The 27,524-nt window shown below is 42.1% G+C and overlaps 1 protein-coding gene across 7 annotated transcripts in view; it reads right to left on the reverse strand.

Moving 5' to 3' along the window:
- The window catches only part of RAPGEF2 (Rap guanine nucleotide exchange factor 2), a 400,682-nt gene that overhangs the window by 12,279 nt on the left and 360,879 nt on the right, over nucleotides 1–27,524 (reverse strand). For 6 of the 7 annotated variants that reach the window (XM_074993114.1, XM_074993110.1, XM_074993113.1 and 3 more), the window contains 9 exons: nucleotides 26,630–26,787; nucleotides 18,382–18,622; nucleotides 17,707–18,090; nucleotides 14,469–14,680; nucleotides 14,248–14,371; nucleotides 13,484–13,507; nucleotides 12,222–12,445; nucleotides 9,815–9,994; nucleotides 7,086–7,238 (listed from right to left, as the gene is read on the reverse strand). In XM_074993114.1, coding sequence (XP_074849215.1) covers nucleotides 7,086–7,238; nucleotides 9,815–9,994; nucleotides 12,222–12,445; nucleotides 13,484–13,507; nucleotides 14,248–14,371; nucleotides 14,469–14,680; nucleotides 17,707–18,090; nucleotides 18,382–18,622; nucleotides 26,630–26,787 — 1,700 coding nt within the window. The remainder of the gene's footprint in view (nucleotides 1–7,085; nucleotides 7,239–9,814; nucleotides 9,995–12,221; nucleotides 12,446–13,483; nucleotides 13,508–14,247; nucleotides 14,372–14,468; nucleotides 14,681–17,706; nucleotides 18,091–18,381; nucleotides 18,623–26,629; nucleotides 26,788–27,524) is intronic. The other variant, XM_074993111.1, reaches the window with a different exon arrangement.

Consider the following 27,524-nt stretch of genomic DNA (forward strand, 5'->3'; position numbering starts at 1 on the left):
TTGATTATGGGATCACTAAGAGGTTAGCATAAAGGAAATTAAATGCTTCAGTGATCTGAGCCTGGGTCTACACTATGAGATAAATCTGAATTTCAAGGCTTTAGCTTGATATTAAATCATGACTGTCTTCACACGTAATACTGTTAACGCAATTTATTATGCTATAATATCTATTACAAAATATCGATAATACGAGACAGGTATTTAAATTTTTCTAATTTAAAATCTTGAATCAAGGCAAGTATGGAAGCACCATGTCCTTAATTTGAATTTGTTAGCCTCCAGAAGTGTCCCACATGTATCCCACAAAGCTATGTGGTGACCCTCCAAGTATGGCCCCTTTAGTGTGCACTTCTGTCAAGTGTGCAGGGAGAAGGTCAAAGTAAGCCCACAAAGTTTTGATTGAATTTGATTTTGAATTAAAATTTGAATTGGAATTCAGCAGCCCAGACCTGCAAACATAAAGGGCGTCCATTATGAAAAAATCCTTTTGCCAATCACATTGAACCACAGTGGCAGCCATCACACCGCATCAGTAGCAATCATCATAGCCTTGTATTGCAATCACGAGCACTCAAGGTAGTGATCTGCCTTGCACTTCTCAGGCTCACAAGGGAGCCACAGCTTGGACCCACCAGGCGATTCCTGATCTCTGTGCCATTTGGGGAGACCAATCTGTGGCAAAGAGATGTCGGATGACCAAGAGAAATGCAGTCATCCATGATCAGATGCCATGCGAGATGGCTGCAGGAGGTTACTCCTGGGATGCTATGGAAAGCTGGATGAAGGTTAAAGAACTCCACTAGGCCTTTCAAAAAATCCGGGAAGCCAAACAGTGGTCAGGAGTGGCTCCAGAAACCTGCCGCTATTATCAACAGCTCCACACGCTTACTGGGAGTGACCCCACCACGGAGACTGGACTGAATTAAGACACTTGTGGAAGCCCTGGTATGGAGTTCATGGTGAGCCCAGAGGAGCAGGGTGGCCTGGAGGAAGAGGGCAATGAAGAGGAGGCAAGGAGCAATCAGCAGGGGACAGAGGAAGTTGTTCCAGACACTCCGGAACTCTTCACCATCGACCTGGAACCAGTCCCCTCCACACTGGGACCCTCCATGGCAGTCCCTGCCACGCTGGTCTCCAAGCCTCCTGGAGCAAGTGGTTTGGTTGAGCATTTATTGTGCATGCTAGAAGCGGGTTGTGGGTGGATATAGCTATAAGGCTGTGTGTAAGTACAGGTTTGCTAACTGTGCTTCTGCACCCCTCAGAACAGCATGTTATGTTTCTTGGGATGAAGCACTTCTTTTTTGGAGATCTCCTCGAAGACCTAATACAGGCACTCTTGTAACAGAGAGGAAGCCGTGCTAGTCTATACACTATCAAAACAAAAAGCAGTCAAGTAGCACTTTAAAGACTAGCAAAATAGCTTATTAGGTGAGCTTTCGTGGGAGAGACCCAATTCTTCAGACCATAGCCAGACCAGAACAGACTCAATATTTGAGGCACAGAAAACCAAAAACAGTAAGCAAGGAGGACAAATCAGAAAAAGATAATCAAGGTGAGCAAATCAGAGAGTGGAGGGGTGGGGGGGGGGTCAAGAATTAGATTAAGCCAAGTATGCAGACAAGCCCCTATAGTGACTCAGAAAGTTCTCGTCCTGGTTTAAACCATGTGTTAATGTGCTGAATTTGAATATAAAAGCCAGCTCGGCTGCTTCTCTTTGGAGAACGGTGCGGAAGTTCTTTTTCAGTAACACACGTACCTTTAGGTCATTAATAGAATGCCCCATTCCATTAAAGTGTTGACTAACTGGTTTGTGGATCTGGAGTGTTTTGGTCTGTTTTGTGCCCATTGATCCTTTGTCTAAGGGAGTTAGAAGTCTGTCCAATATACAAAGCATCTGGGCATTGTTGGCACATGATGGCATATATGATGTTAGCAGAGGAGCATGAGAAAGTGCCCGTGATTCTGTGAGTAACCTGGTTAGGTCCAGTGATGGTATTTCCAGAGAAGATATATGGACAAAGCTGGCAGCAGACTTTGTTGCAGGGAAAAGGTTCCAGGACTGGTATTCCTGGGGTATAGACTGTGGCTGTTTGTGAGGATTCTCATAAAGTTGGGAGGCTGTCTGTAGGAGAGAACAGGCATGTCACCCAGGGCCTTCTGGAGTGTGGCATCCTGACTAAGGATAGGTTTTAGGTCTTTAATAATTTGTTGCAGTGGTCCGAGTTGGGGGCTGTAGGTGATGACCAGTGGTGTTCTGTTCTTGGCTTTTTTGGGCCGATCTTGTAGTAGCTGGTCTCTGGGTATTCCTCTGGCCCTGTTGATTTGTTTTTTTACTTCTCCTGGTGGGTAATTCAGGTTTATGAATATTGGTAAAGATCTTGTAGTTTTTGGTCTCTGTCAGTTGGATCAGAGCAAATGCGATTGTATCTAAGAGCTTGACTGTAAACAATGGATGTAGTCATGTGTGCAGGATGGAAACTAGAAGGGTGTAGATAAGTATAGTGATCAGTAGGTTTTCGGTACAGTGTGGTACTGATCAGGCCATCCTTGATTAGTACTGTAGTGTCCAGGAAATGTATCTCTTGCATGTTGTAATTGAGGCATAAGTTGATGGTGGGGTGTAGATTGTTAAAGTCTCTGCGGAATTCTTCTAGAGTCTTTGTACCATGGGTCCAAATCATAAAGATGTCATCAATGTATCTTAAGTAGAGGAGGGGTAATAGGGGACGAGAGCCGAGGAATTGTTGTTCCAGGTCAGCCATAAATATATTAGCATGTTGTGGGGCCATGCGGGTGCCCATAGTAGTTCCACTAATCTGGAGGTATAAATTGTCCCCAATTTACAAGGCACTCTTGTAATTTTTTCACAAGGTTCTTGGGCAGGACTGACTTCTTGTAGCTTCCACGGTAATACACTTTGCCATACCAGGCAACCAGATAGAGATGTGGTGTCATGGCACCACAAAGCATTTTAGCAAATTTTCCAGGCTTTTGGTCACACAGCAGGAGTAGCTGTTCTTTCTCAGTATCTGTTAGTTTTAGGAGGATGATGTCATCTTTGGCAACCTGCAGAAGCATGGGAATTTGCATTTCTTTTTTTAAATAACATGGGTCCTTCCTCTTTACATTGGCCTGCAGCAGCTGGTGGGCACTCCATTCCCCACCCCACAACACAATTTGCAGGCTCTGTGGGGGTTCCACCCCCACGTACCTTTTCAACCACCATTTCTTTTAATTTTTCATGACCTTCCCTCCCCCACACACCGTGCCATGCTGCTGCTGGGCTCTGCTGTACTTTTCCACCTCAGTCTCCTTCCCCCAGCATTTCCTTCCCACCATTTCTTTGAATTTTCTAGGACTCCACAGCACCATGTGGCTGCTGAGCTCTGGTGGGCTTTTTCTATCCCATGTCCCTTCCCCCAGCATTTATTTTCTTTTTCAGGACTCCACCTCTGCGAGGCTCTGCTGTGCTTTTTCCATGCCATGTCTCTTCCCCGAGCATTTCTTTGCATTTTCCTTGGGTCCCTGAGCACCCCATGGCTGCCGGGCGTTTCCCCTCCCAATCCCCCTTCCCCTAGAATTTTTTTTTAATTTTGATTTTCCAGAATTCCCCTGTGCCACACGGCTGCTGGGCTTTGCTAGCATTTTCCCTCTCATGTCGCTTTCCAAGCACCGTTTGTTTTCAGTTTTCAGGAATCCCCCACACCATGCAGGGAATTATTCTGCTGTGCTTTTCCCCTCCCATGCCCCTTTACATCCAGCCTCTCTTTGGAATTTTTTTTTCTTTACATTATTTTTATTGTGCATTGAACCCCCACACGCATTCATCCATTTTTCACTGCCACAGACACTGGGCCAGGACACCTGGCAGCTGCTCTTACTTTGCAGACCTTCCCAAAACAGGATAACTGCTTATAACTAACTATGTCCACAAAGCAATGTGCTGGATAAGTGATGGCAAGTGAGGTATTGTGAAATGTATGCTTACTTACCTTCCCATCCTTAATAAACCATGTGTCCTTCAAAAGTATACTTTCAATGACAGCACACAGAAAGACCCATTCATTGCACTTCAAAGCACATCATGTGACTTGTATCTTAATTTTAAACTTCATTTTCCAGATCCAGTATCCAGCACTGCAGAAAAAACCAGGAGACGCAAGAAATGCAAACAAGATCTGACCCTCCAGCACATGGAGCACACTGAGGCAGAGCACAAGAACCTGACAAAGGACACTGCTCAGTGGTGTCACAGTACAGCTCAGTGGCGTTAGAGTCTAGCAAATTTAACGAGAGAATGCTTGACCTCCAGCAGCAGCAGCAATTGTCAAACATGAATGAGGCCACGGCAAAGCAGAGCGAAATTGGGGCAAAGCACATAAAGGCTGTTACTGAGCAGATGGAGGTCCTGTGCTCCTTGCTGCAGTTGCAGAGGGACTCCCAACAAAGCAGGGCTTCAGCTGATATCCCTGGTCGGAGTACTCTGAGGAACAAGGCACCCACTTCCCATCGTTGCGGGATCACAGCGAGTCCCGTGAGGAGAGGTCGCCCACCTCCCATTGTCACTGTCCCCACGTGTGGGGAGGGAAGGCAAGGCTACCCTGATGCTCCAGCCCCAAGGGCCACTGCAAAAGGCTCTTCAATCACCCTTGAGAAGGCTTCTTTTCCCAGCCACTTAAGCCTCTCCTCCCCCTAAATAAAGTCCATGATGGGGATGTGCGTGCCATCTATTGCCATCTATTGCCCCACTGCAGTTAGGAAAGCCCAGGGCAGTGAAGACATCCACTACAGCCCATACATATCACAAGGTCACAGTCTTCCTGAGGAGATGCCAACAGATTGCATGAGCCATCTCCATCACCATGGACCGCACTGTAGATCTGCCCACCTGAACTGATTTGCCATTGATTGGTAACTGTCGGGGGTTGCAAACCTCCACAGTGCAATTGCCACTCACTTCTGAGCCGTTAAAGCCTGCCTCATTTTGGTGTTGCTGCTCTTCAGGGCAGGTACCAGCATATCACAAAGTTCCATAAAAGTGGACTTGCACATGCATAAGTCATGCACCCACTGTTGGTCATCCCAGGACTCCAAAATGATGTGGTCCCACCAGTGTGTGCTGGTCTCTCAAGTCCAAAACTGCTGCTCTACTATCAGCGATGCAGTCATGGCAGCCACCGGCTCTGAGTTCTTGGACCACAGTTGGAACAATTGCTGTTCCGAACCATCATCCTCGCCATCATCCTCGTCATCGTTGTCATCGTCAGCAGCAGCAGCACCACCACCAGGACAGCTAAGCATCACTGAGCTTTGGAATTGAAAGACAAATTGTGTGACAGCCACTGTGGTTGCTGAAATGATCTGTGCTATGAGTTGGAGTGTTCATGGATCCATGCTTGCGCTGGAATGCTGCAGCAGGAAATGGCACGATCTGTAGGTTTTTTTGCGTGGTTAGTGATGCAGTGAATTCTGGGACGGTGCTTGGAATTCTGGGATTCCAGCATGAAACGCCCACAAGCAACAGGGGTTAAGGCACTGTGGGATAGGTATTCACAATGCAGTGCTTGCGCTGTCAAACTTGCACAGGCCAATGGGGACATGGAGATTCAATATGGAAAAAAGGCGGGTCAAATTTCAAGAAGCTTTGTGGACACTTTATTCAAATTCATAATATCAAGGTCAAATTTATCTTGCAGTGTAGATGCAGACTGAGTTTTAAATGCTCTTGCATAGGTCCCTTCCCATCCAGCACAATTGCACAGCAGGTCAGCATGATTTTAATTTAGTATTTGCTTCAGAAATCAGCAAAGGGCTTGTTTAACATACCCAGTGGTGCTCCAAGATCCGACTACGTGATCCAAATTTCTGCCCATGTGTGCTGCCTTTACTAGGAGACAACTGAAGATGATGTGCCTGTCTGAAGTAACAGCAAGCAGCACAACGGCTCCTGCACGGGGACGGCCAAAATCCAGCCCATATGCCAAATCTATCCCACAGCCCAGAGGTAGCCTCGGACATGCTCCCTGCCTGCCCCACCATCGCTCGCCATTCAAAGTGGCTGGCTGTGGGGCCATATACTCTAAATGACACTACAAGCCTATGGGGGTAGGGGCTTCATGCAGCATCCCCCTCCCACAGTACACTCCCACAGCTCCCATTGTCCATAAAGCTGTGAGATTACGTTGGGGATGGGAAGACTCTCCCCAAGCCAGCCACAGGCTCACAAAGGCATTCAGAGAATATGATCCCCATCGCCAGCAGCTTTGAGCAGCGTGCAGGAGCCTGGCAGGGAGCCTGTGTAATGGACCTGAGGGATTGCCCAGGTGAAGTGCGCCTCTCCCTCCCTTCTGCCCTCCTGTCACAATCCAAACTCTCTGTACCCCTGCCTTCTCCCACAACATGCATTCCCTTCTTATACCTGTCCCTCAGTCAGAATCCTCTCCTATACCCATACCCTTATATTTCCCCTCAGACCCCACACCCCAATCTTCTGTCCCTGGTCACAATTCCCTCTTTCACCAAATCCCCTCCCAGACACCACAACCCCTCCTGCACCTCAAGCCCCAACTCCCAGACCCCACACTCTGGCAATCACATCATGGAAGACTGCAGCTTTTGATCACTTACCAAATTCTTGGAATGGCTCCCCATCAAAAATAATTGCCCAGCTCTTATCCTGAAGCATGTACTTGGGCATCACTACTCCACTCCTCTGCCACTTCTTATGTGGCTGCATCGGGAGGAAAGAACTTCATTCTTAGGGCTTGTCTAGACAAATGAGTAGTGTGAGGCAAGCAGAGATGTAAATTTACAGTGTCTTAGCCTGCTGCATGCTAGATGTTCATATTGATCATGCTGCCATACACTGAAAGTGAACTTACTCAGCTTTAAAAATGCATGTAGATCGGCATGTACTAGTGAACTTTTACTTTGGTAGCAGGGTCCACATGAACAGTTAGTGTGCTGCACATTTACACCTCAGCTTGCCATGCACTATTCCTACAGACAAGACATAGGTCTTCAAGCTTCCCTCTCAGTTGTTTTTACAGCCTGTAGAATAGGAAGTATTGCTCATATTATACCTTTCCTTGGGGAGGTCTGTGGTGAAGTGGGAGGAGATGATAACTGTGAAGATGCATTTGATAGTGTGTCTTCTGTTTGTTTCTTGTGATGGTCCAAACTTCCTTCTTCAGACAATGAAAGAATTTTCTTTAAAGCTTGTGGGGAATTAATACCTTGAAGGAAGAATCAACAAATACATATATTTATGAAACTGCATTTACCCCTATCTGTTAATTGTACAATGCATTACTGGGACACTGTAAAGATACTACATTTCCCTTTTAGTGAATACAGGTTGAACCTCTCGAGTCTGGCACACACTCATCTGGCAACATCCATAATCTGGCATGATTTTAGTTAGGTGGACAACTTATCGATGTGGCTGTAAAGTTTGTTTACAGCCACCAGTCTCGGCTCTCAACATTCTGTACTGTTATTTAGCACTAATAACTGACTTCCCACGGTCCAGCAAATTCTTGTTTGGCACCAGTAAGGTCCCAAGGGTGCCAGACTAGAGAAGTTCAACCTATAAAACCACTTCAGGTAAACCTTTTCCAAAGCAACCATTCCATAACTGTCTCATCAGTTCTCCTGCTCACAGACGAACAGAACAGTACTTCCAAGACAAGTCTGGGAACATAAATTCATACTTTCACTATACACTTAAAAATCACAGACAAATAGCTGTTCTTCCACCTCCCCTCATGGGGTTTTGTTTCCTCCCTGTCACTGGAGAAGAATTAACTGTCCACTTCACCTTGAATGGTCCCTTGTAATATGTGATAAATGCGTATGCTAAATGATCTGTTCCACTGAGCATGGCTATGTCTGCACTAGCACTTTTGTCAGTAAAATTTGTGTCACTCAGGGAAGGTGTGAAAAATACACCTCTGAGTCGGCATGGAAAGGGCTAAGTCAGCAGGAGATGCTGTCATGGTGACATAGCCACTTCCCTCACTGGGGATGGTTTTATGATGTAGATGGGAAAGTTCTTGCTTGTGGACATCCAATGGCTAGAAGGAAACCTCCTGGGGCGCAGAAGCAGTGCTACCGGTGTGCTGCTGTAAGGTCTCTAACGTACACATAGCCTGAGTTTCCAAGAGGTAAAGAAGAGCCTGTGTGTGGGTTCAAATTACCTACAGAAGTTAGTCCCATAAAAGATATTACTTCATCCACCTTCTCTCTCTCTAATATCACTTTTAATAGTCTAAACTTAAAAACAAAAAATCTTTACTCCTCTCTATTTACAAGCTGCTGTTTATTTCTATATTTTACTCAGCTTGGACGATGAGACTGGACCACACTCTGTTTCTGATTTATATTAGTACAATACTATGGTGTCTGGGTCTCCACCTGTTCATCAAAAAGAAGTTCTCTAAGCCCTGTATTTGTGAAGATTTATTGTCAAAAGGAGATATGTATGATGGATACTGGGAGATCACTCAGAGTTTCCAATGTTTATTGAAAGGTTACATAAAAGTGCCTCCGCTGCTCTGGCTATTTAAATAGAATGTCACCAAAGAAAGTGATGTGAGACGTTGGACAAATGAACATCTGGAAAGCCAATGTACTCCTAAAGCAGGATTTCTTCCTTTCTCCTTTGAGAATTCCTTCTGCACAAGCTCCTATAATTCTGGAGACTGATTAATAGTAACAATTCCTAGGGAAGACCTGACTGTAGAACCACTCTTCTGAAACAGGTATCTGATGTGGCTCTGAAACAGAGTTTACTGATTAAAAGTGCAGACTGAGCTACATTTGACAGCTCTGCAAATTTCAGGAGTGGAGTTATTTTTTTCAAGCATGCCACAGAATTTACATTAGATCTAGAGGACTGTGTTGCCATCAAGAATCCAGAATTATTTGATTAACAGAGTTTATCAGGTTCTCTAGACAGAAGAACCTAACCAACTAGACTACATTATTTCATGTTCATTTGGTTTTTTTGAAATGCCTGATTTGTAGGTAAATGATAGGTGCGTCGTACCTTAACAGCAAGCAGATACAAAAAAGAGAAAATACTGTCTGTATAAAGAGGAAATCTAGAATATCCTGATTAGAAACAAATTTGAGAATACATTTTTAATTCAAATTATATAAGAAACATTTCAGAATACTTGAAAACACTGCTACAGTTGCCAGAGAGAGGCCTGGTGAAATCACACTATTTATAAGAAATTACTGTTCTCGATTTTCAATTTGTGACACCCCAGACAGTGCAATTGTAGCACTGCAATAGGAAAGGATTAGGAGAATGTGGTGGTGAAGGGGAAAAAAAGTTAAACTACAGCCCGCACTTTCAAAATGTGCTAGTAATTACCAGACTTGACATACCTTGGACAAGCCTGATCTTTGGAGTGCAGATGCTCACAAACTTTTGCAAATTGGGCCCCGTTACAGCATCTCAGACTGCTCACTAAAAATGGAGGCTCCCATCACCAAAGACTTTTGAAAATTTAAGTCCCAGGCTCTACTGCACCAGCCAGAAGAGCAACTTCCACCGGATAGAAACAGCTCTACAACTGACATGGATAAGCCAGCTAGATGCTTTTCTAGGATAAGTTTTTTCTGCCCATCTACTGGTAGAGGATTTACATATACAGTCTAAACTGACAGAGATAACTAGAGCACAACTTGACCTAATGTTACAGTATTTTGCTAGTTCACAAATATGGAAAAAAACCATAGCATCATTTAAAAAAAACAAAACAAAACACAAAAAACGCACCTGTCCTCTCATTTCACTTACCAAATGGTGGGAGGTCTTTAACGGGTACTTTCTTGCGAGAAGGATAGAGGGACACAGTAGGAACCTGCAGTGCTTGGTTTAATTTGTGTTGTTGCTGCATCTTCTGCTGAATTCCTGCCCTAGGTGCCACTGGTGATGTTTCCTGTTTCCCAGACTTTTTGTCTCCTGGATTCTTCGGTACTTTGTGATAAACAAAAGAAACAAGAGTTTAATTTCTATTTCAGCTATCTTCATATGAAAGGTTCAAAGTTTGATTTTAATTAATAGGACTTCAGATACAAAATTGGTGAGTGCAATATCTATATATATTTAGGGAGGCAAAGGGGAGAAAGATTTAATTCCTTTAAAACTGCACATTGTTTTTCATTATGAAAAGCTGACTTTTCCACATACTAAAGTCCAGAGAACAAACATGTAAATGAAAATAATTCCTTCAGTTTGGATAATACATCCAGCCTTCCACTACTGCTTTCAGAGGCCTCTACAATACAGGTTTTAAATTCTGAGGAAATTGAGGGAGAGCTATGGGTGCTCCACCTTTGGCAATGGTGCACAGAAGCATGAAAAAGTACATGGTGTGTGTGCAGTCCTGATAGACAAGGTTTTTCAAAAACAATTCTGTACTTGCAAACACAACAGGTGCACCTAACTGTGGGATCCACACTGATTACAACACCTCAGAGAACTTCAGCTACTGTACGGCAGTGGTGGGGAATCTACTGTCCACGGGCTGAATTCAGTCCTTGGATTGCCTGGATCTGGCTCAAGAGGCTCAGCTCCCAAGTCCCCATTAGAGGGTGCCAGAGCTGATCAGCTTGCACTGCTGAAGGGGAGGAACGTCAAGCCTCATGGGCCCTATCCAGGAAAGCAGGAGACTAGATCTGCCTCAAGGGCTATGCCTGGCACCAGGGAATCAGCTCTGTGCTACAGGGAAGCTCTTTGTGCAGGAATCACCCCCTTCACTTCCACTGGCAAAATTAAAAAGAGCTAGGTAACTTCATGGAGGATAGGTCCACCAATTTTATTAGCCAGTGATGCACAACTAAGCTCTAAACCGTCCCTAGCTTCTGCGTGCTAAAAGCTGGGAATAAGTGACAGAGGATGGATCAATCACTTGGCAATTACGTGTTTTATTCATTACCTCTAAAGCAGTGCTGGAAAATAGGATAACAGGCTAGGTGGACCATTGGTTCTTACCTGTAATTATGAATGCTGGCTATGTACTTTTATCTCAAATGTGTTTGTTCTTGGGGTGACACCCACAAGGTGGCTTACATCCAGGCTATGTCTACATTTCCACTCTATCAACAGCGCTTTTCATCAGATGTTTGATCTGATGAAGTGGGTCTGTCCCACAAAAGCTCATCACCAAATAAATCATTTTGTTAGTCTTTGAAGTGCTACATTTCTGCTGTTTTGTTTTGTTGAAGTACAGACTAGCATGGCTACCTCTCTGTTACAATTCAACAAAAGTTTTGTCATTCATGGGCACTTAACTGCACATGCTCCCTCTCCCAGAGTGACAAAGACTTGCCACAGCAACTGCAAATGCTGCTTTGTCAGCAGGAGCACTCCCCTGCCAGCAAAGCAAAAGCCGCTCATTGGGACTAGAAGTATTTTATTAGCAGTAGCGCCAACAAACAGCATTCACAGGTGCTGCCTTTTAGTGATACAGCCTTTTTGCTAAAACTGCATAGTGTAGACATACTGCCAGCCTCACTGGCCCATTGTGAAAGGACTATTCAAGCTTGAAGAGCCATAAGGAAGAATCAACTCTCCAGATACCTCTTCCTGAGCATGCCTCAGACAGAATGACCACCCCTGTGGTTCAGTAAAATGTGTAAGGGCATGTGATGTGGTCATGTGACTTTGGACTCCATTTTGACAGTAAGGTTCCACACACAGGGGTTGCAGGCTTTGTTTGCAACAGTAAATTTCCATGCACATGGTAGAGGATGTAAGAGACACCTGGATCTCCATTTTGCCACATTCTTGCTCTAATTCTCTGGACTTGGATTTGTAACTGAAGGGAGTTTTTTGGACAATGGACTAAGTGTATTCCAATCTTTTGGAAGCTACCAGACAAACTTTTGGAAACCAGCAGACTATTCCATCTCTACTATAAACCTGATCTGTGATTTTGCCATTTTTTTTAATATTCATATGCTCTATGTATTCTTTGCTTAATAAATTCTTAGTTAATTCATTAAGGATCATCTGACATTATTTTTGAGTAACATCTGAGAAATATATTGACCTGGGGGGCTGTATCTGATCTACTGAGATTAGTAAGAACCCCATATATTCTTTTATTATAGCCATCGTTTTTTCCATTTACAGCTCTGAAGTTGAATTACATGCAGATAGAAGCAGTTATTTATAAAGCTTATTTAATAAAAACCCTCACATGTGTTCGTGGCTGGCTCACACTGCAGAGATAGTGTCTGGAGGCTCTCTTCGTCCATTTCCAGGTCTAAGTTAGAGAGGTACTGCTTTACTTTTCGTGCCATCTGAGCATCTTCATACAGTTTTTTGGCATTGAGAAAAGAGCTGCGACGTACCCTCTTTTTGTGTCCCCCTGTTTGTGCAACATCTAACACTGCTGCATTTGTACTGCCCTGGCTGAGAGACCTGAAGTGAAGTGAGAAAGAGGAAAATACGACTTAGTCCAGCACAGTATCACTTCACAGAGTGAAAACGTGCAAAAGCTGCATGAATGTAAGTATACGGTCAAAGCTCACATGCCTCATTCCAGTAAGTCAAACAGCTATAACAGGCAGAAGATGAGGATCAAGAAATCTCTTTACTTAGTTAAATTAATAATTTATGTATAAATAAAATAAGTGCCTGGAACCCACTCCTCGCCAATTAGGCAATCTGCCTTCACACATCTAGAAAAGCATTCAAGCTAGCTCTCTTGCATAAGTCAGCTACTGAGAAGGTTGGAGCATTAAGAAAAGCTCATGCAGCAAGGCAAAGCTGACAAACAATTGTAGCTGAGCCTCAAATTTAAATACATGTGATCTAGCAAGTCTTCAACATAGTTGTAACCTGGTTGCATAAGAACTTCAATGTTTATTGTGATGAAGCAAAAAATCCTTCTTATTCCACAGTTTGAGTATTATGAGCTTTTTGTTAAACAAATGATCAATTAGTTAATGAGGAGATAAATATCATGCGTTTCAATTTGTTTATGCATGTGTGGAAGCTATTTGTGTCTTCTGATTTGTTAAGAGTAAAAAGTGGAGGCTGGATTGTAGAATGAAAATATAGTTAGTTGAGCTGTAAAAAAAGATATTTCAATTTCTTCATATCGGTGGATTTCTTCACGCATTTATCAAAAGTATGTAAATTAGTTGTAAATTTTAGTTGTACAGCTACCCCATTCTATTTTTGGAATTTCTATTACAAGCCAAACTGGTTTTCTTAAAGTCACTTTCATTTGTATGTTAAATACATAAGCCTTCCCCAATCACACTAAAAGTATCTGTTAATAGTTTCACAGCTCTTGTGTTTTTTGATCTCAAAAGCAAAAGCACCACTGCATTAAATTTATTGTCAGTACAAATGGGTTAAAAGAAAAAATGTCAAAGCATCAGAAAATTAAAGATAGCAAGTAGAAAAACAATGCAAATGGTTTGTCTGTGTGCATTGTCTCCAACCACTTACCCCAAACTCCTCCATTTCTTCTTCCTGCAAGTGAGAGCCATGAAGAGTGAAGCATGGGTTTAGGAAGAGACAGAGAAAGATCACAAGCTCAGAAAGAAAAGACCAGACCTCAGGACAAGTAGTACTAAACACCCACAAACATTAAGAATCTTATTTCAGCTGTACAATCTGATATTAAAAACTTTTCTAGTTCAAATTAGGAAAGAATGCTTTACACTGTCTGTACACAAAACCAAGCAGCAATCACTTTACATTCTTCTGCACTACTGACTCACGCTGAAGTTCAATTATTCCTGTTTGTAGTAAATTGTGAGCAATTAAGATTTTTCCTATGCATCCATATAATATGCAGTAAAACTTTCCTCAGATACAGTGCACATTCCCTTTATTCAGACTATGAACTGGTGGGTTATCATCATGGAATCAGGCAAACTGTCTGTTAGTGGGAGAATATGCTACACTGTTCCTTCCCTCCAAGGTAGGACCTATAATTATTTTCCTTTTTAAAACTGGTTTTAAAATGTGGATACAATGCATAAATGTGATTACCTAAAGTGGTACATTGACTTCCACGAGTGTTCCATGCATAGAAAACACATGACAGAGGCCCCACAGGTGGCAAGGAAAATCTCATCCTTCAAGATTTAGTTTGCAATTTTTCTTTGATTAAAAGCTATGAAGGGACACTAGAGAATTACTTATTTTATTACTGACGCTCAAATTTTTGTCTCCATCAACTGACGCTCCACTGAAGACAAACCTACCGAGTCCTGAACATTACAGCAGGATCCATGTTAACAGAAGCCATTCGACCAACATGACGAATTTCTTTCGCAATCATTCTCAGCTTCTCAAAATTGACCAAGCCTTCCACTTTGGAGTCATTTCCTACGTTTTGCAAAAAGACAAGCCAATAGTAACAGTTATCAGTTTCCAGCCTGAAAAATCCATTTTCTTCAGCTATAAAGAACCATTTTGCATTTACCTTCATGAAGAAACGTAAGGTCCTTTTTGATAACAGGAAAGAGAGGAATAATGGGAGGCTGTAGATTTTGGCTGTTCAGAACATTACGATATTTTGCCATGTTCCTAGATGGATCAAACAAGTCTTGAAGATCTTGAAACAGCTTCTCATACTTGCTTGGAAGTTTTTCCCAAGTAGTGCGGAGCCTTGCAACTGGAGCCAAATTCAGGCCACTGAAAAGTTCATAAGGGTTTTGTTTTGTTTGCCCAATTAAATAAAGACTATACAAACTTAACAGAATGAAAACCACAGGCCCCAAACATAAAACAAGATTCTACTTTGCACAGCAGATATCTCAAATCCCATATCAGGAAGTACTGTAATACAGCAGTATGCCAATTAAGTGCAAATACTGGGAAGTATGTGCATTATAAAATCTAGGCATGTGTTATGAAAATGTGTATTTTAAAAGATATGTATTTTATACTAACAATAATGACTGATGGGATCTATACAATGCAAGATATAGGAAATACCTGTGAATTGAGGGAAGCAATTAGGGCAGCAGTGTCCAATATGCTGTCTGTTTGCCACATGTGGCAAACTGTACAGCCCAGTGTGGTGAAGCAGCTCATTAGAGCTGCACATGTGGAGCACCCTCCACCCCTGCACGCATGTATCCCTCCACTTGGTGGGACAAGCATGTGGTGGCAGCAGTGGAGGCGTCTCCTTCTGTGGCTCAGGGCAGGAGATATCTTGGGGTGGCTTGTGGCTGGGTGGCTTGGCCCGGGACTGGGTGGCACAGCCTGGCATGGCGGCTTGAGGCTGGGTGGCTTGGGATGGTGCGGCGCCACTTGCGGCTGGGTGGCTCAGCGTGGCTCTGGTGAGTCACTGGCGATTTGCATGGGGCGGGGAGTGCCTGGCTTGAAGGGCAGCGCCCAGCTGGGGGGAGTAGGGTGCACGGTGGCGATTGTTAAATTTTTTGGGACACCACTGAAAGAGATTGTAGCTAAACTGGCAGCAACCTCCACTAGTGAGAATTTGTCTACCTTTTTATTACGGAATTTTACAATCTATAAGTATCTATAGAACCACAGCTGCTCCTGGATTCCCAGGCTGTCAGTCACCAAGGATCCTTTTCTTCAAAATCTAAACTTGGCAATAGTGCTAAGACCATTTCCTTTGCCACAGTCCATGTGCTGTGTCACCTCCAGATGCAATTATTGAAATAGACTCTCTACTTAAAGATATACAGAGGCAGCAGCTGTCTGAAAAACCTGTAGTCTACTCCCTTAATTTCGTTGGGAAAAGGAACGCTTTACACCAGTGGTCTTGACTAGCTATTCACTTTTGGCTGCAAAGGAGGTACTGTATTGACATAAATCTATAATGCCAGCTATTGTTCAAGTCATAGTTGACAGGCTGCCTGTCACCCCATACTCTGAAGCAGCATTTAAGATCATGTGAAGTGGTGGAGCTAAGTCCCTTGAGGGGTCTGCAACCTGTAGCTCCGCATCCACAGGAAGCTCTTTAAGGACTTCTTTGTGGTTCTCAACACTACGATTGCAAAGTTTAAAAAGAAAGAAAGAACTGATTATTTTCAATAAACGGTGAATGTCTAAAAGCCCCAAAATGAACAGCTCCTATCTAAATAGCAAACCTATGTGATCTCAAAACCTTGGATGACTCCTCCTAGCAACCTCTAGGGAGACAGAAAGTTTGGGAGTGAAAGTCTGGAAGACACCAGTAAAAACACAGACGTAAAGGGTGATGAATTAGAATATGTAAAAAGCTTATCAATGCCCTGCAGTAAACATGTATTGCGTTACAAATCATGGTGTGCGCACTGTTCTTAAAGAGTTACAACATGAATGATTTGACATTTTTTATGAAGGACCATCTCATATTCACATGCATTGCAACTCCTGAATTACTGAGGTCTTTTGGGTTTTTTTCTTTTTTCTTTTTTTTTAAAAACAAATTAGGAAAAAACAGTTCTTGCTATTTTTGGTTGCCAACCGCTGCCCTAGATTAAAATGCCTCAGGACTGCTGAGAGATTCCTAGCCAGGGTCCTGTATTTTAGATAATTTTCTTCCTTTTTCTAGTCTGACAGAGGTCTTTTCTTTTTTCCTCCCTTCCCCAAACAATGGTATTTGCACAACAGGGTGATAATGACGTATGCCATTAGCCTTCTTTTGTAAGAGGTGCTATTTACATTTCTATTATTGTAGCATTTTATATTTTTATTTATGCAATCTGAGGTATTCTGAAAGCTATGAGAGTATCTAAATATTGCTTTAATATAGGTACGAGATATTTTCTATTTTTACATTCTGAAATTTAAAACTGGATTACTTTAGGATTTTTTTAAAAATTAAAATAACAATCTAAGGCATTTATATCAAATTTCCCTCATCTAGATTTTCTGCACATGAAATACAAACCTTTGGGAACAGACAACACGAATACGGTAACAAGAACTGCATTCTTATTGCTTCCATTGCTCTCTTCAGCCCAACATAGCCTGTCAGAGTATCATGCACTGCCCGATAGGGAATAATTTTTCTTTTGTCAGCTGTTTAAACAGCAATCAGTAATATACCAAGACTCAGTAAATGCAGGATACTGAACACCTTTCACGAGGCAATGTACATCTTTAATTCTCACAGGAAAACAATGGTAGCATTTCATGAGATGAAGCATCTTGTAAGGCTCAGACATCAAGACAAAAAACACCATAAAACTACCTGTTTTCCTATGATTACAAATTCTTTTTACTATCCACCCTCCTCTACTATTTTTCCCCACAGGCAGAACCAAACAAACAGGCAAGGAGAAATATATATCTTTTTGATCTCTCTCCTCCACGCAGCTGTTGGACTTCTCACAAACCTGAGCCTCCTTGGAAATTTTTTTTTTTTCTAAATTTGACTCTCTCAGACTTTGCGATCCATCTCAAAATTCTCTCTTTCCTTGCACACCACACAACATCGACATTCCATAATCCTTCTAGCCTCAGTTTTTATAAAGGCATTAGAGTTCCAAAGATTATTTCCACAAATGTGTATCAGGATATAAGATTCTTGAGAGGAAAAAAATCTCTTCCTACATTTTTTTAGGAACTAAAAGCTGATGGTAATATAAATAGTCAGCTCCCTTTCCATTTAATGTAAACTTCTCTTCAGCTCGTCACACTACTCCCAAGTAACCTAAACTGAATTCACCATTTTACACAAGCATTATTTTCCCCCGATTTACCTGATAATTGCAAACATGGAGTTGAAATTCTTGCATTCCCTGCAATGCAGTGCTATCTTAATGAAATGTTTAATGATCTTCATTCTTTTCAACTGGTTTGTTTCTCTTAGAATCTCAGATGCTACCCAAAATGTTTCTTGGTTTATCACTTCTTCAAACTTTTTCAAGTTAGCACAACTCGTTTTAGATTTGAGTTTAAACAGGTCATCTATGTACTCTGTGGGTTCAATGTTCTGAAACAGCTCAAAGTTTCGCATGGACAGCTGAGCAGCCATCTCAACAGTACTGAGCTGCAGTAGGGAAATTTGGCTTTCCCGCAGTAACTCCTGAGCATCTTCATCTGAACACAATGTTTCTGTCTCCATGTTGTTTTTCAGGTAATATCTGTAAAAAATAAAAAAAACAGAAGAAAACCGAAAGCCAGATCATCATATACCAGAGAAAAGTCACAGACTTGTGAAAAACATATATTCTCTAACTCACTTAGAATAGTTACACTGAAGATGCACTGAGCTGTTCTGGGGGAGAAAACAGACGATGACACAAGTTTGCAAATACCCATATGCAGTGCGTTTTTTGTTTAAAAAAAGTGGGGTAGGAATGAAAAAGGGTCTGGTACTCAGCCCAAATGCATCAGAACTTGGTAAATTCACATAACGTAAAGCATTCTCTCACCTGCCACTTAGCTGTATCCTATCAGCAAGCTTGGACAGCTGGTCTGGAAGCCTCCTTTGCTTGATTACACCCTCTGGAGTGACAGAGACTTCACACAAAGAATATGCATCTGGAGTAGCAGTTACAGCAAACTCTCGAATTGCCTGAACAACCACTTCCTTTGCTGTTGTGTCCTTACTGATCATAATATAACGACTCTGCTGGTCTGCCTTGAAAACCCTCAGAACTTGATCCGGTAGGTCTGAAAAAGGAAAAAACACACACAAATGCAAGTCAAAGAACAATAGAAGTGATGATACCATATGGGTTTATCTGCACCATTACTTCTCATATCAGTGTCACTGTTTGCATTCTTCTCCTCTTTTTTTCTCCTGAAAATGTTTTACAGCATACAACTCCCATTTGGTGAGTCTAACATGAATTTGATCAACAAGAGACATCTGAAATCTACGACCATGGCAGAGTCCCAGGCTTAAGAACTTACTTACAGTACCTTTAAAATATTAGATGAGATGAGATATGCTTAAGACTTTGTGGATGTAGCAAATTGATTTGGATCCACAACCGGAGATAAACCATGGAGTTTGGAAGTCTGGGTTTCTTTGGTTTATAAAAAAGAATGGCCCACAGTCTGGATTATATGACACTTTTAAAGAGACTGTATCAAGACAGAAAAACCAATTCCCCACCCTGGGAGTTCTCAACTCCTATACTAAGGGCCCAAACAGAGTGTGTTTTTTAGCCTTAGAAAGTTCTGAAATCCTGCCAAATTAAGAGTGTTACTGCTGAGTTTTCCTCTCCATATGGAACCTTCTACAGGTCACTGGAGCAGCACATGCAGGGAGATTTGATTCAAACAGTTTCTTAAGAAATTGGTTCTGGAGCAAACTAGGCAAGACACATGTAATCAGAATTTCAGTCTTTCTGTTTTGTCATCTTTACACAATGGTTACTGCAACAGCACAGCATTTTTGAAGTGCCGCAACCAGAGGCATGCTAATGCGGCGCTGAATATTCATTTCAGTGCCTCATTACTATTCTTCAATTTGGCCATCAGGATGGCCATTTTGAAGCTTTTCCTAAGTGTAGACGTAGCCTCTCCTACAACCTTGTGCTCTGGCTTGGCGCTGAACAGGAAGCCGCACAGCCACACAGCTTAAGGGGAACTTAGTGTATAAGGAGTTCTTCAAGATGTATAGCCACTTCAGGCCATGCAGTACCTAGGGCCACACATGAGGTCTCCAGAGCAGTTTTACTTTCAGCACACCAAGGCTTTCCTGAAGTAGGTTTCTTACAAAGAGAATGGGTCCTCTTCTGCAGGTTTTCACTGAGTCCTCCAATAATATCTCCAGCATATGCATAGGCAAATGTGCAGCTGTCACAGGCTGATATGTGTGGTGGTGTAAAGGGACTTGGGGGGGTCTCCTGGTTTAGATCTGAGGGCAGCTAGAGACAATACCTATTAATTCTTGATTCTTCCTGCGTCTCTTTTTTAAAAGCTGAGTGGATGGCACACTTTTGCGTTAACGTATCTCTCCCTTCATCTCGCCTTCCAGCAGCAGATATACCATGGAAGCCTGTCACTGGCAGGGATAGCTTCCCTGCAAATCAGGCAACATTTGAAGCCCGGACATCCTGGCATACCTTGGGACAATGAAGATCTCAAAAAAAAAAAAAAAGAACAAAAAACTACTGGGCCTACAAAATAAATAAAGGAAGAAAGGAAAGGAAATCTAAGATTAAGCAAAGCACTTGAAAAGTGAAATGAACACAGCAGTTTTCCATCTCAGGCCAAGGCAGTTCAGAAGGCTCTTCACCTCAGGCAACCCCACCTGTCTTTCATGCAAGGCATGACAATGTGAGGGTGCAAGTATAGGCCAAATAGGACTTACAACAAACATTCTGTGATAAAGAGCCCACAGAGAATCTACTCAAAGAAGAACTGGCCGGCTATATGTGCAAATATGCAATAATATGAATACGACCTACACCTAACTTTTAAAAATCAGCTCCTCTCCTTTACCATATTAAATATATAAAACCATATCAAATAAGTAACATTTATTAACTGAGATCTGCAACTTCATTGACTTTGCATGCCAGCGTTTTATAATTAGGAATTAAAGACATTCAGTCAAGGGAAACAGGAATAAATCATTCATCAGTCTAACATTTATAAGGTATTGTTTAAATAGCTGATAATACAACAGTGGTAGTGGGAATTCTGATACTTTTTTAAAAAGTAAGAGAGACTTTCAAACTTAAACCTTGGATTTGAATATCCCTATAAACTTGATGGAGGGTTAAATCTGGAAATGAATCCACATTTTATGGTTTGTGCTGTCTCCAGGAGAAGTAGAATATGAAAAGCACAGCTCTAGAACATGTTGCACTATAAAGGACATAATTGTCTGTTCTCCCCCAAAGTATTTTTCAAGAGAAAAGTAAGCACTTCCCTTCTAATCTTCTAACCAACTGGGGAAATAAAGGTAAATAAGCTTTGATATTTGTGTGCCTGTTATGGATTTAAATTTCTGCTTTGTTTTTTGGGAAAGTACAAGGAGGTGTAATTTGTTTTTTTATTCCGAAGGGCATAAAGGTCATATAAACAACATGAAAACACAAAGCAAAAAGAAGTCTTCATGCTCTACTGCCAAGACTTAACAGTTAAACAGATTGCTACTGATAAACCAACTCTAAGAAAAAAAATGTGTGAAGCCAAGAAATTTATTTGGCAGCAATTCACAGAAAATGGGAATTTATTATTAGACCTGAATGTGCACTAGATGTATATGTAACAAATACAAAAATGTATGTGTATTCATCAGCAGAAGTGCTGAAATAGAAACAAATATTACAAAATGTTTTCCCTCTAATGCAGGATGTTACCAATTTAGTAAATATAGGGAACATGCAAGTTCATCACTCTCATACCTGGATTGTTTTATGTAGTGCTATGCAGCGATCACTGCTGGGATGTGCACATTCATTCCTCTTTTGCAACTTGAGCAAGTGATGAAAAATGGTTAAAAATGATTGACTGCCTCATAATTTACATATTTATTAGGCTAATTATCAAGAGGGTGATCAACCATCCTGTTTCTGGCAGGGTGGTCTTGTATTTGGGATGCCAAAAAAGGTATCCCTACTATTTTTTTTAAAGGGATGAACTGTCTCGTATTTAGGCCCTCAGGGGCTGAGGCTGGGAGCACCTGGGGCTGCCACTTCCCCAGGGCTAGGTTGGCGGTGGGGAGCACTAGCTTCCCTGGGCTTGGTGCAGCTGGGAGGAGCTGCCCCTCCCCCTATAGCTCCCTGTCCCATATTTGGGACAGGGAGATACGGTTGCCCTAATTATCAGTCATTCCTTGAATTTCAAATCCTATCTACAATGATGCAGTGATTCCTTTATGTAACCATAATTCTAAGCCTATTTTAAATATGATTAATGTATGATAACCCAAATGGAGCAAATATTCACATATCTAGACCTAGACGAATTGCAAGTGAACACTGCCTTTTCCTGAAGAGTGAGGGTCCATATGTTTTGCACATTACTAATATGACCCTTTGCTCTGTGTCCTCGAAAGTAAGCTTTCAGCGACTAAGCACAGAGCACTTCTGTAATTTCTGGATTGCTCTGCCATCTTGGGGAAGCAAAAAAGTCAACCTCTGAAGGAGTGCCTGAGAGAGCAGTCCCTGAATGAGAAGAAATGCCCCAAATAATGCTCTACCCATTAAGAAAAAAAACACACACAGGAAAAGGAAAATAATGTGTTCACTGCTACTTTGAAAAATTACAATAGACATTACACAAAATGGAAGCTCTCAACCACCTAACTGTGTGTCACTGAAAACTCAGCTCCTAGTAAGAGCTGTCTGATTTCACCAGCAGCCCCATCTTGCTCAAGAGGATGGTAAACTACTATTAACGATTAGAAGAATTAGTATGGAGAACAAATAAATACATGATTGGTGAAAAATAACCATCCTCCACCACATACTGTAGCATCCCCTTCACGCTGTTTCTCATGGACCCTTCCAGCTCTAAGATTCTAAGACACAGCTAAAATACTTGAACAGATTTTCTTCACCTTGTTCTCAATTACTGCAATATCCTTTCCTCTGGTCTTGACAAATGCAATCATGCCTCACTCGGATCCATTCACTGCACTACAGCTTATCATTTTTACCACATCCAGCATCTTTTTCCTCCCACTTCATTATCACATGAAACAATCTGGTGGTCTTCGTTTTCAAAGCCCTTCATAGCTTGCTCACACCTATCATCTCATTCATGATCAACAGGGTCATCTGTGAGGGTGGGGAGGTGGTGTAGGGTCAGAGGCAACTTCCGCCCCTCTCTGAACCACAGGTCCTGCTGGACCTTTGCTCTGTCCCTGCCCCGAAACTCCATCCCTGATCCCCTGTCCCCCACAACCAATGTGAGCTGGGAGATTGCTGATAGAGGGTGCAGGATGACTATAGGGGTTGTGCCTCCTTGTCACATGACTGGATTTTTATAATGGGACTGGAAGCCATTTTAATGCCCAGTGTGGTTACTGGCCTCCAATATTGTGTGTGGGGGGTTGTGGTGGTGGGCGGGGGCCAGGCTGGTGAGGTGTCTAATGAAAGCTAATGACACCCTGAATCTATCTCCACTGCTTATATGACTGCATCATGTATGTCGGTAAAGCTATAGACTTTAGGTCTGTCGCTGTTTTAGAAATGTTTCATTGTTGAGGTTCATAATGGGAGGTGCGTCTTCACCCCAGCCAGGACAACAGACTGAGCAAAGGCCCAGATGCCCAACACCCATTTTGCGAACATGGTGTTCTCCTTCTGGGACTACAACGAACGGAAACACAACACAGAGACCCACCAGCTCAGGTGACAAGCCCAGACCTATGGCAGAAGTATGAAATTTTCCCTCCATGTATGAAGAACTATAAGATGGGCCCTGGCAAGTACTTTTTTCTTCAGTCCTCATAAGTTAAGCCTATCCAGACTAGGGGCCCATCCCTCAAAGGGATGATGTGGATATAGCAGTATCCATTATCCATCTGGAATCTTTTGTCTTGTGGACTCCAAAGGTCCATGTCTCAGCACATGGACCCCAGCAGGCTGGATCTACAATGCTTCAATGACAATCTATGTAACCTGAAACAAACTTTCAGAGACTTTCAAGAATCAGCTATTAACATTGCTGGCCTACATTAATGACTAGAACTGATCTATGTAAAATATTACTTTAACAATTCTTTTCTCTAACCCTTTTTATTACTATTATTATTATTATTAATAATAATCATCATCATAATCTCTTAGGTATTAGATCTCAGGATCTGGCTTTTGCGTGGTGATCTGGGTAAAGTCCAAGTACATATTAACCAGGGCCCGTGGCTTGGCTCTTTGGGGTCTAGAAGAATCTATGTGGTGTTGGGTGACACTGGTTTAATAGCCTCTCACCTTGGTTTGGGGTTGTTGGTCTGCGATGATATACAGTAGCAGCTGGGAAGTCTGTGGGTTTGCTTGCGCAGCTTCTGACTGGCAGAGGTACTGTTGTAGCTGGTTGTATTTGCCTCAGTGAAATGGAAATCCCAGCCTGAGGCTGCAAGTAGCCCAGATATTAAGCAACGATTTCTCTAGCTGTGCTAAGAAACCCTGTCCTATTGCACCCCTCACTCAACATGGCGGTGGGAGCTGTAGCAACCTAGCTGCCTGCTCTGCTCAGCTCTGCACTGCTGCCCTCTCCCAGCTCACTGTGCTGCACTTCACTGTGGCAACAGGGAGCAGACAGCCTGGTGTTGGGGCAGTTTGAGCACAGGGGCTGGGTGAGAGTGTTGAGGTGGGGCATAGTTGGGCAGGCTGCTGAGTCACTGCAGTGAGTGGAGGAGGAGGGAAGGTGCCCTGCCGCTACCTTACAACAGTCCCCTGTAGGTGATCCTATGGGATCCATCCACAGGACCACTGAGGTGATCAGCACAAATGCATGGTCCAGGGTGGTCATCCCAAACCATCCTATGGATAGCACAGCTCTGGCTATCAAAACATCGACTCCCACTTCTGGTTGCTCATGATGACAGCCTCTATTGCCTACTTTTTGATGCACAAGCAAGCAGACAATTCTTGGGTTTTTTCCCATGCTGCTCCTGATACTTGGCATTCGCCATAAACATGAGTAAAACTACCTCATTATCTGCCTTCAAATGCCTCCTTAAAACTCCCCCATTCCAAGATACCTAAAAAAAAAATCTTTGTATTTCTTAAGCTGCTGGTGAGCTGAGACCAGACATATGACAATGACCTATATTGTCTCAACGCTGCTTGGTATTCTCCTGTCTGTATTTATCTGCTGTCACTTTTAAAATATTTAGATAATAAACTCTTTGTGGCAGGGAACCGTCTTTATTCTATTTTTGTACAGAGACCACAACAGAGGTTCATGACTTGGGATCCTAGTTTCTATGATAATGTAACCACTACCCATGCTCACTTTTACCACAACGTTTTCCATGTTCAATACATATCTGAACATCTTTTAAAGGAGGAACATCCTATATAGAAAACACACAGGATTTTGAGATTAAAAATGCAATCTAGAGATGATCTTGATCTGAAGCTTAAGATCTAAACAATCTTTAACTTCAAATTCAGAACTCAACTATGGAAATGACAATCATCACTGTGATGGAACACATCAATGCCTCAGATCTTAATGTCCCATAACTATCCTCAGGGCAAAGACAGATCCAAACAGTGCAGCTGGTTCCAAGCTCATCTCTAGTTGTCATACTGAAAACTAAAAACTATAAAATCACAGGGATACTCTCTTTCTATGCACTTAGAAGGTATTATTATTGATTTTATTTCATGTTAGGGAAAGGAAAAGTCCTTGAAAACCTGTGCTCAAGACTTGTGTGATTGCTTTGTCTTAAGTGCAAAATGCCATTCCATTTTCTCTTCCTCCATTCACTCATGGGAGGGTTGCACGTGAGCAAAGGCAAGAGGTTAGCAGTCATGGTTGCAAGAGAAACAGTCACATAAAAAAAACATAACAAAACAAAAACAAAATACCCAGATGTTTCATAAAATATTATTGTTTGTATACATTAATCACGATTTCTTAAGTTATACAACTTTTACTTTTTTCCCCCCTCAATTTTTCCAGCTGGACTGGAGTATTGGAAAAAGAACTGCCTTATGGATAAGTGTTCTGTCTACTTGCAGCGTCCGTTTGAAGGTAAAGAGGAAATTAAAGGTGATCGATTCAAACATCCTAGCATCCTCTTGAATCCCAATACAATACAGCCACAACAACAAAAGAGTTATGGAGTATTTTTTTAAAGCCCTGCACAAAGCAGTTTATAAAACAAAACAAACTGTTGCAGGCTTCAAAGTTCTAGAATGGATGTTTTATTTCCCTGAAGACTACCCTTCCAAAATGTTGATTTTCAAAGCTAACTTGAGCATGCAGTTTTATGTTCCATCCTGAAGTGTAGTCACTGAAGCCTTAAGGGAGGCTAACTCCATGAGTCTTTCCCTTTCTACTTCAGTGCATTCAATTTTCTGAAAAACTTCCTCTATACTTTTCTTTAATTTAGTGCAAATTTAAAACTGTAAATTAATTTTTTTCAAGTCTTCAGGTACACTGAAAACATTCAATGGCTTATGTCTACACCGCCAACATTCCTAAACCAGTCAAAACATCCGATCTAGTTGAAGTGGTTCGGTTTTGTTTTGGGACTATTTGCATCCCCCCACCCCACAAAATTTCTTCACGCCCCCCAGTTTTGGAAACCATGATCTATAATCTGGCCAGCACATTGCAAATTAACTACTTAAATTGGTGGCCTATTAAAGAATACTTCAACCTCGTAACAAGCCACGAAAAGAAAAGCTTGTGCCCACGCACAAGCTCCCACACACTAAAGCGATGGGCGACCCAGAAGCCTCAGTAGCAGTGGATGCTGAACCCACTTAGCACTTTTGTTAGAGATATTTTTAGTGAGATACACAGACAGGGCACAGGCTTACATGAAATTTTATTTTTTGCCCATGACCTGTCAAAGACTTTTACTAAAGATTTCCTTTATTATAGCCAAAATAAACTGGAGCAATGCCACAAGATCAACCTGTATATTAATATAGTAATTTAACACATATCAGCAGATCCAGAACACAGAGTACCTAGAAGTAAAACATGACTAAAGGAATATTAGAGTTAAGAGCAAAAATAAATGATGCTCACCTGGAGTAGTATTGAAGTCTAAAATGCGGTGATGTGATTGCAATAAATCTGGATTACTGGATGACAGGGTTCCGCTGACAGGTAAAGCAGGAGGAATGTGTTTAGTCTGCCTCAATCCTACAATGCTGTCATCCTGGGACTGGCCAATTCCAATGTCACTGTGCCAAGGGGTAATGAGAAAATAAGAAATTTCAGAAAATGAAGTTCAAAAGCCTTTGTTATGGTTACAGTTTTTGCTATTTAAAAACTTAAAGATCCTCAAAAAGCAGATGTTATCTTATCGTTTCTCTACGGTGCATTTAGCCACAGTATCCACCTGCTATAGAATAAAATTAGATCTGCTTACCAATAACCAACAAGGATTCTGCTCTTCGCCCTTCCTAGTTTGAGGAAAACTGCAAGTTTGTTATCTCAGCACTTTACGCAGTAAGCTTTATTGAAATGGGACATGCAATGCTCATTAAAAACAATCAGACTCTGGCTCTGTCTAATATTGTCTTTTAGCTCATTTTACAAGAGCCCCTCATCCCAGAACAGTATTTCTCCAGATCTCAGGCACTTTATCTTTTGTGAACTGGACTGCAGTGTTCGCAAGTTATAGATGGACAGATATAATCTGATGGTGGGTATTAATGATGGCTCTGAGTGCAAGAACCAGGCCTTAATTGGCAATGGTAAACTGGAACCAGTGAAGGATGTAGAAGCCAAAGTAAAAGACAGTTACCTATTTCGGTAAAGAGAAGTTACTCACCATAACAACGGTGGTTCTTCGAGATGTGTCCCCGTGGGTGCTCCACAATAGGTGTTGGGCTCGCCTGGCGCCGCAGATCGGATCTTCCAGCAGTTTCTCCTGGATCGTGCATGTGCCAGCGCGCACCGCTCCCTTGCGCGTCCC

This window comes from Carettochelys insculpta, chromosome 4, assembly GCF_033958435.1.
Source record: "Carettochelys insculpta isolate YL-2023 chromosome 4, ASM3395843v1, whole genome shotgun sequence".
Taxonomy (NCBI): Eukaryota; Metazoa; Chordata; order Testudines; family Carettochelyidae; genus Carettochelys; species Carettochelys insculpta.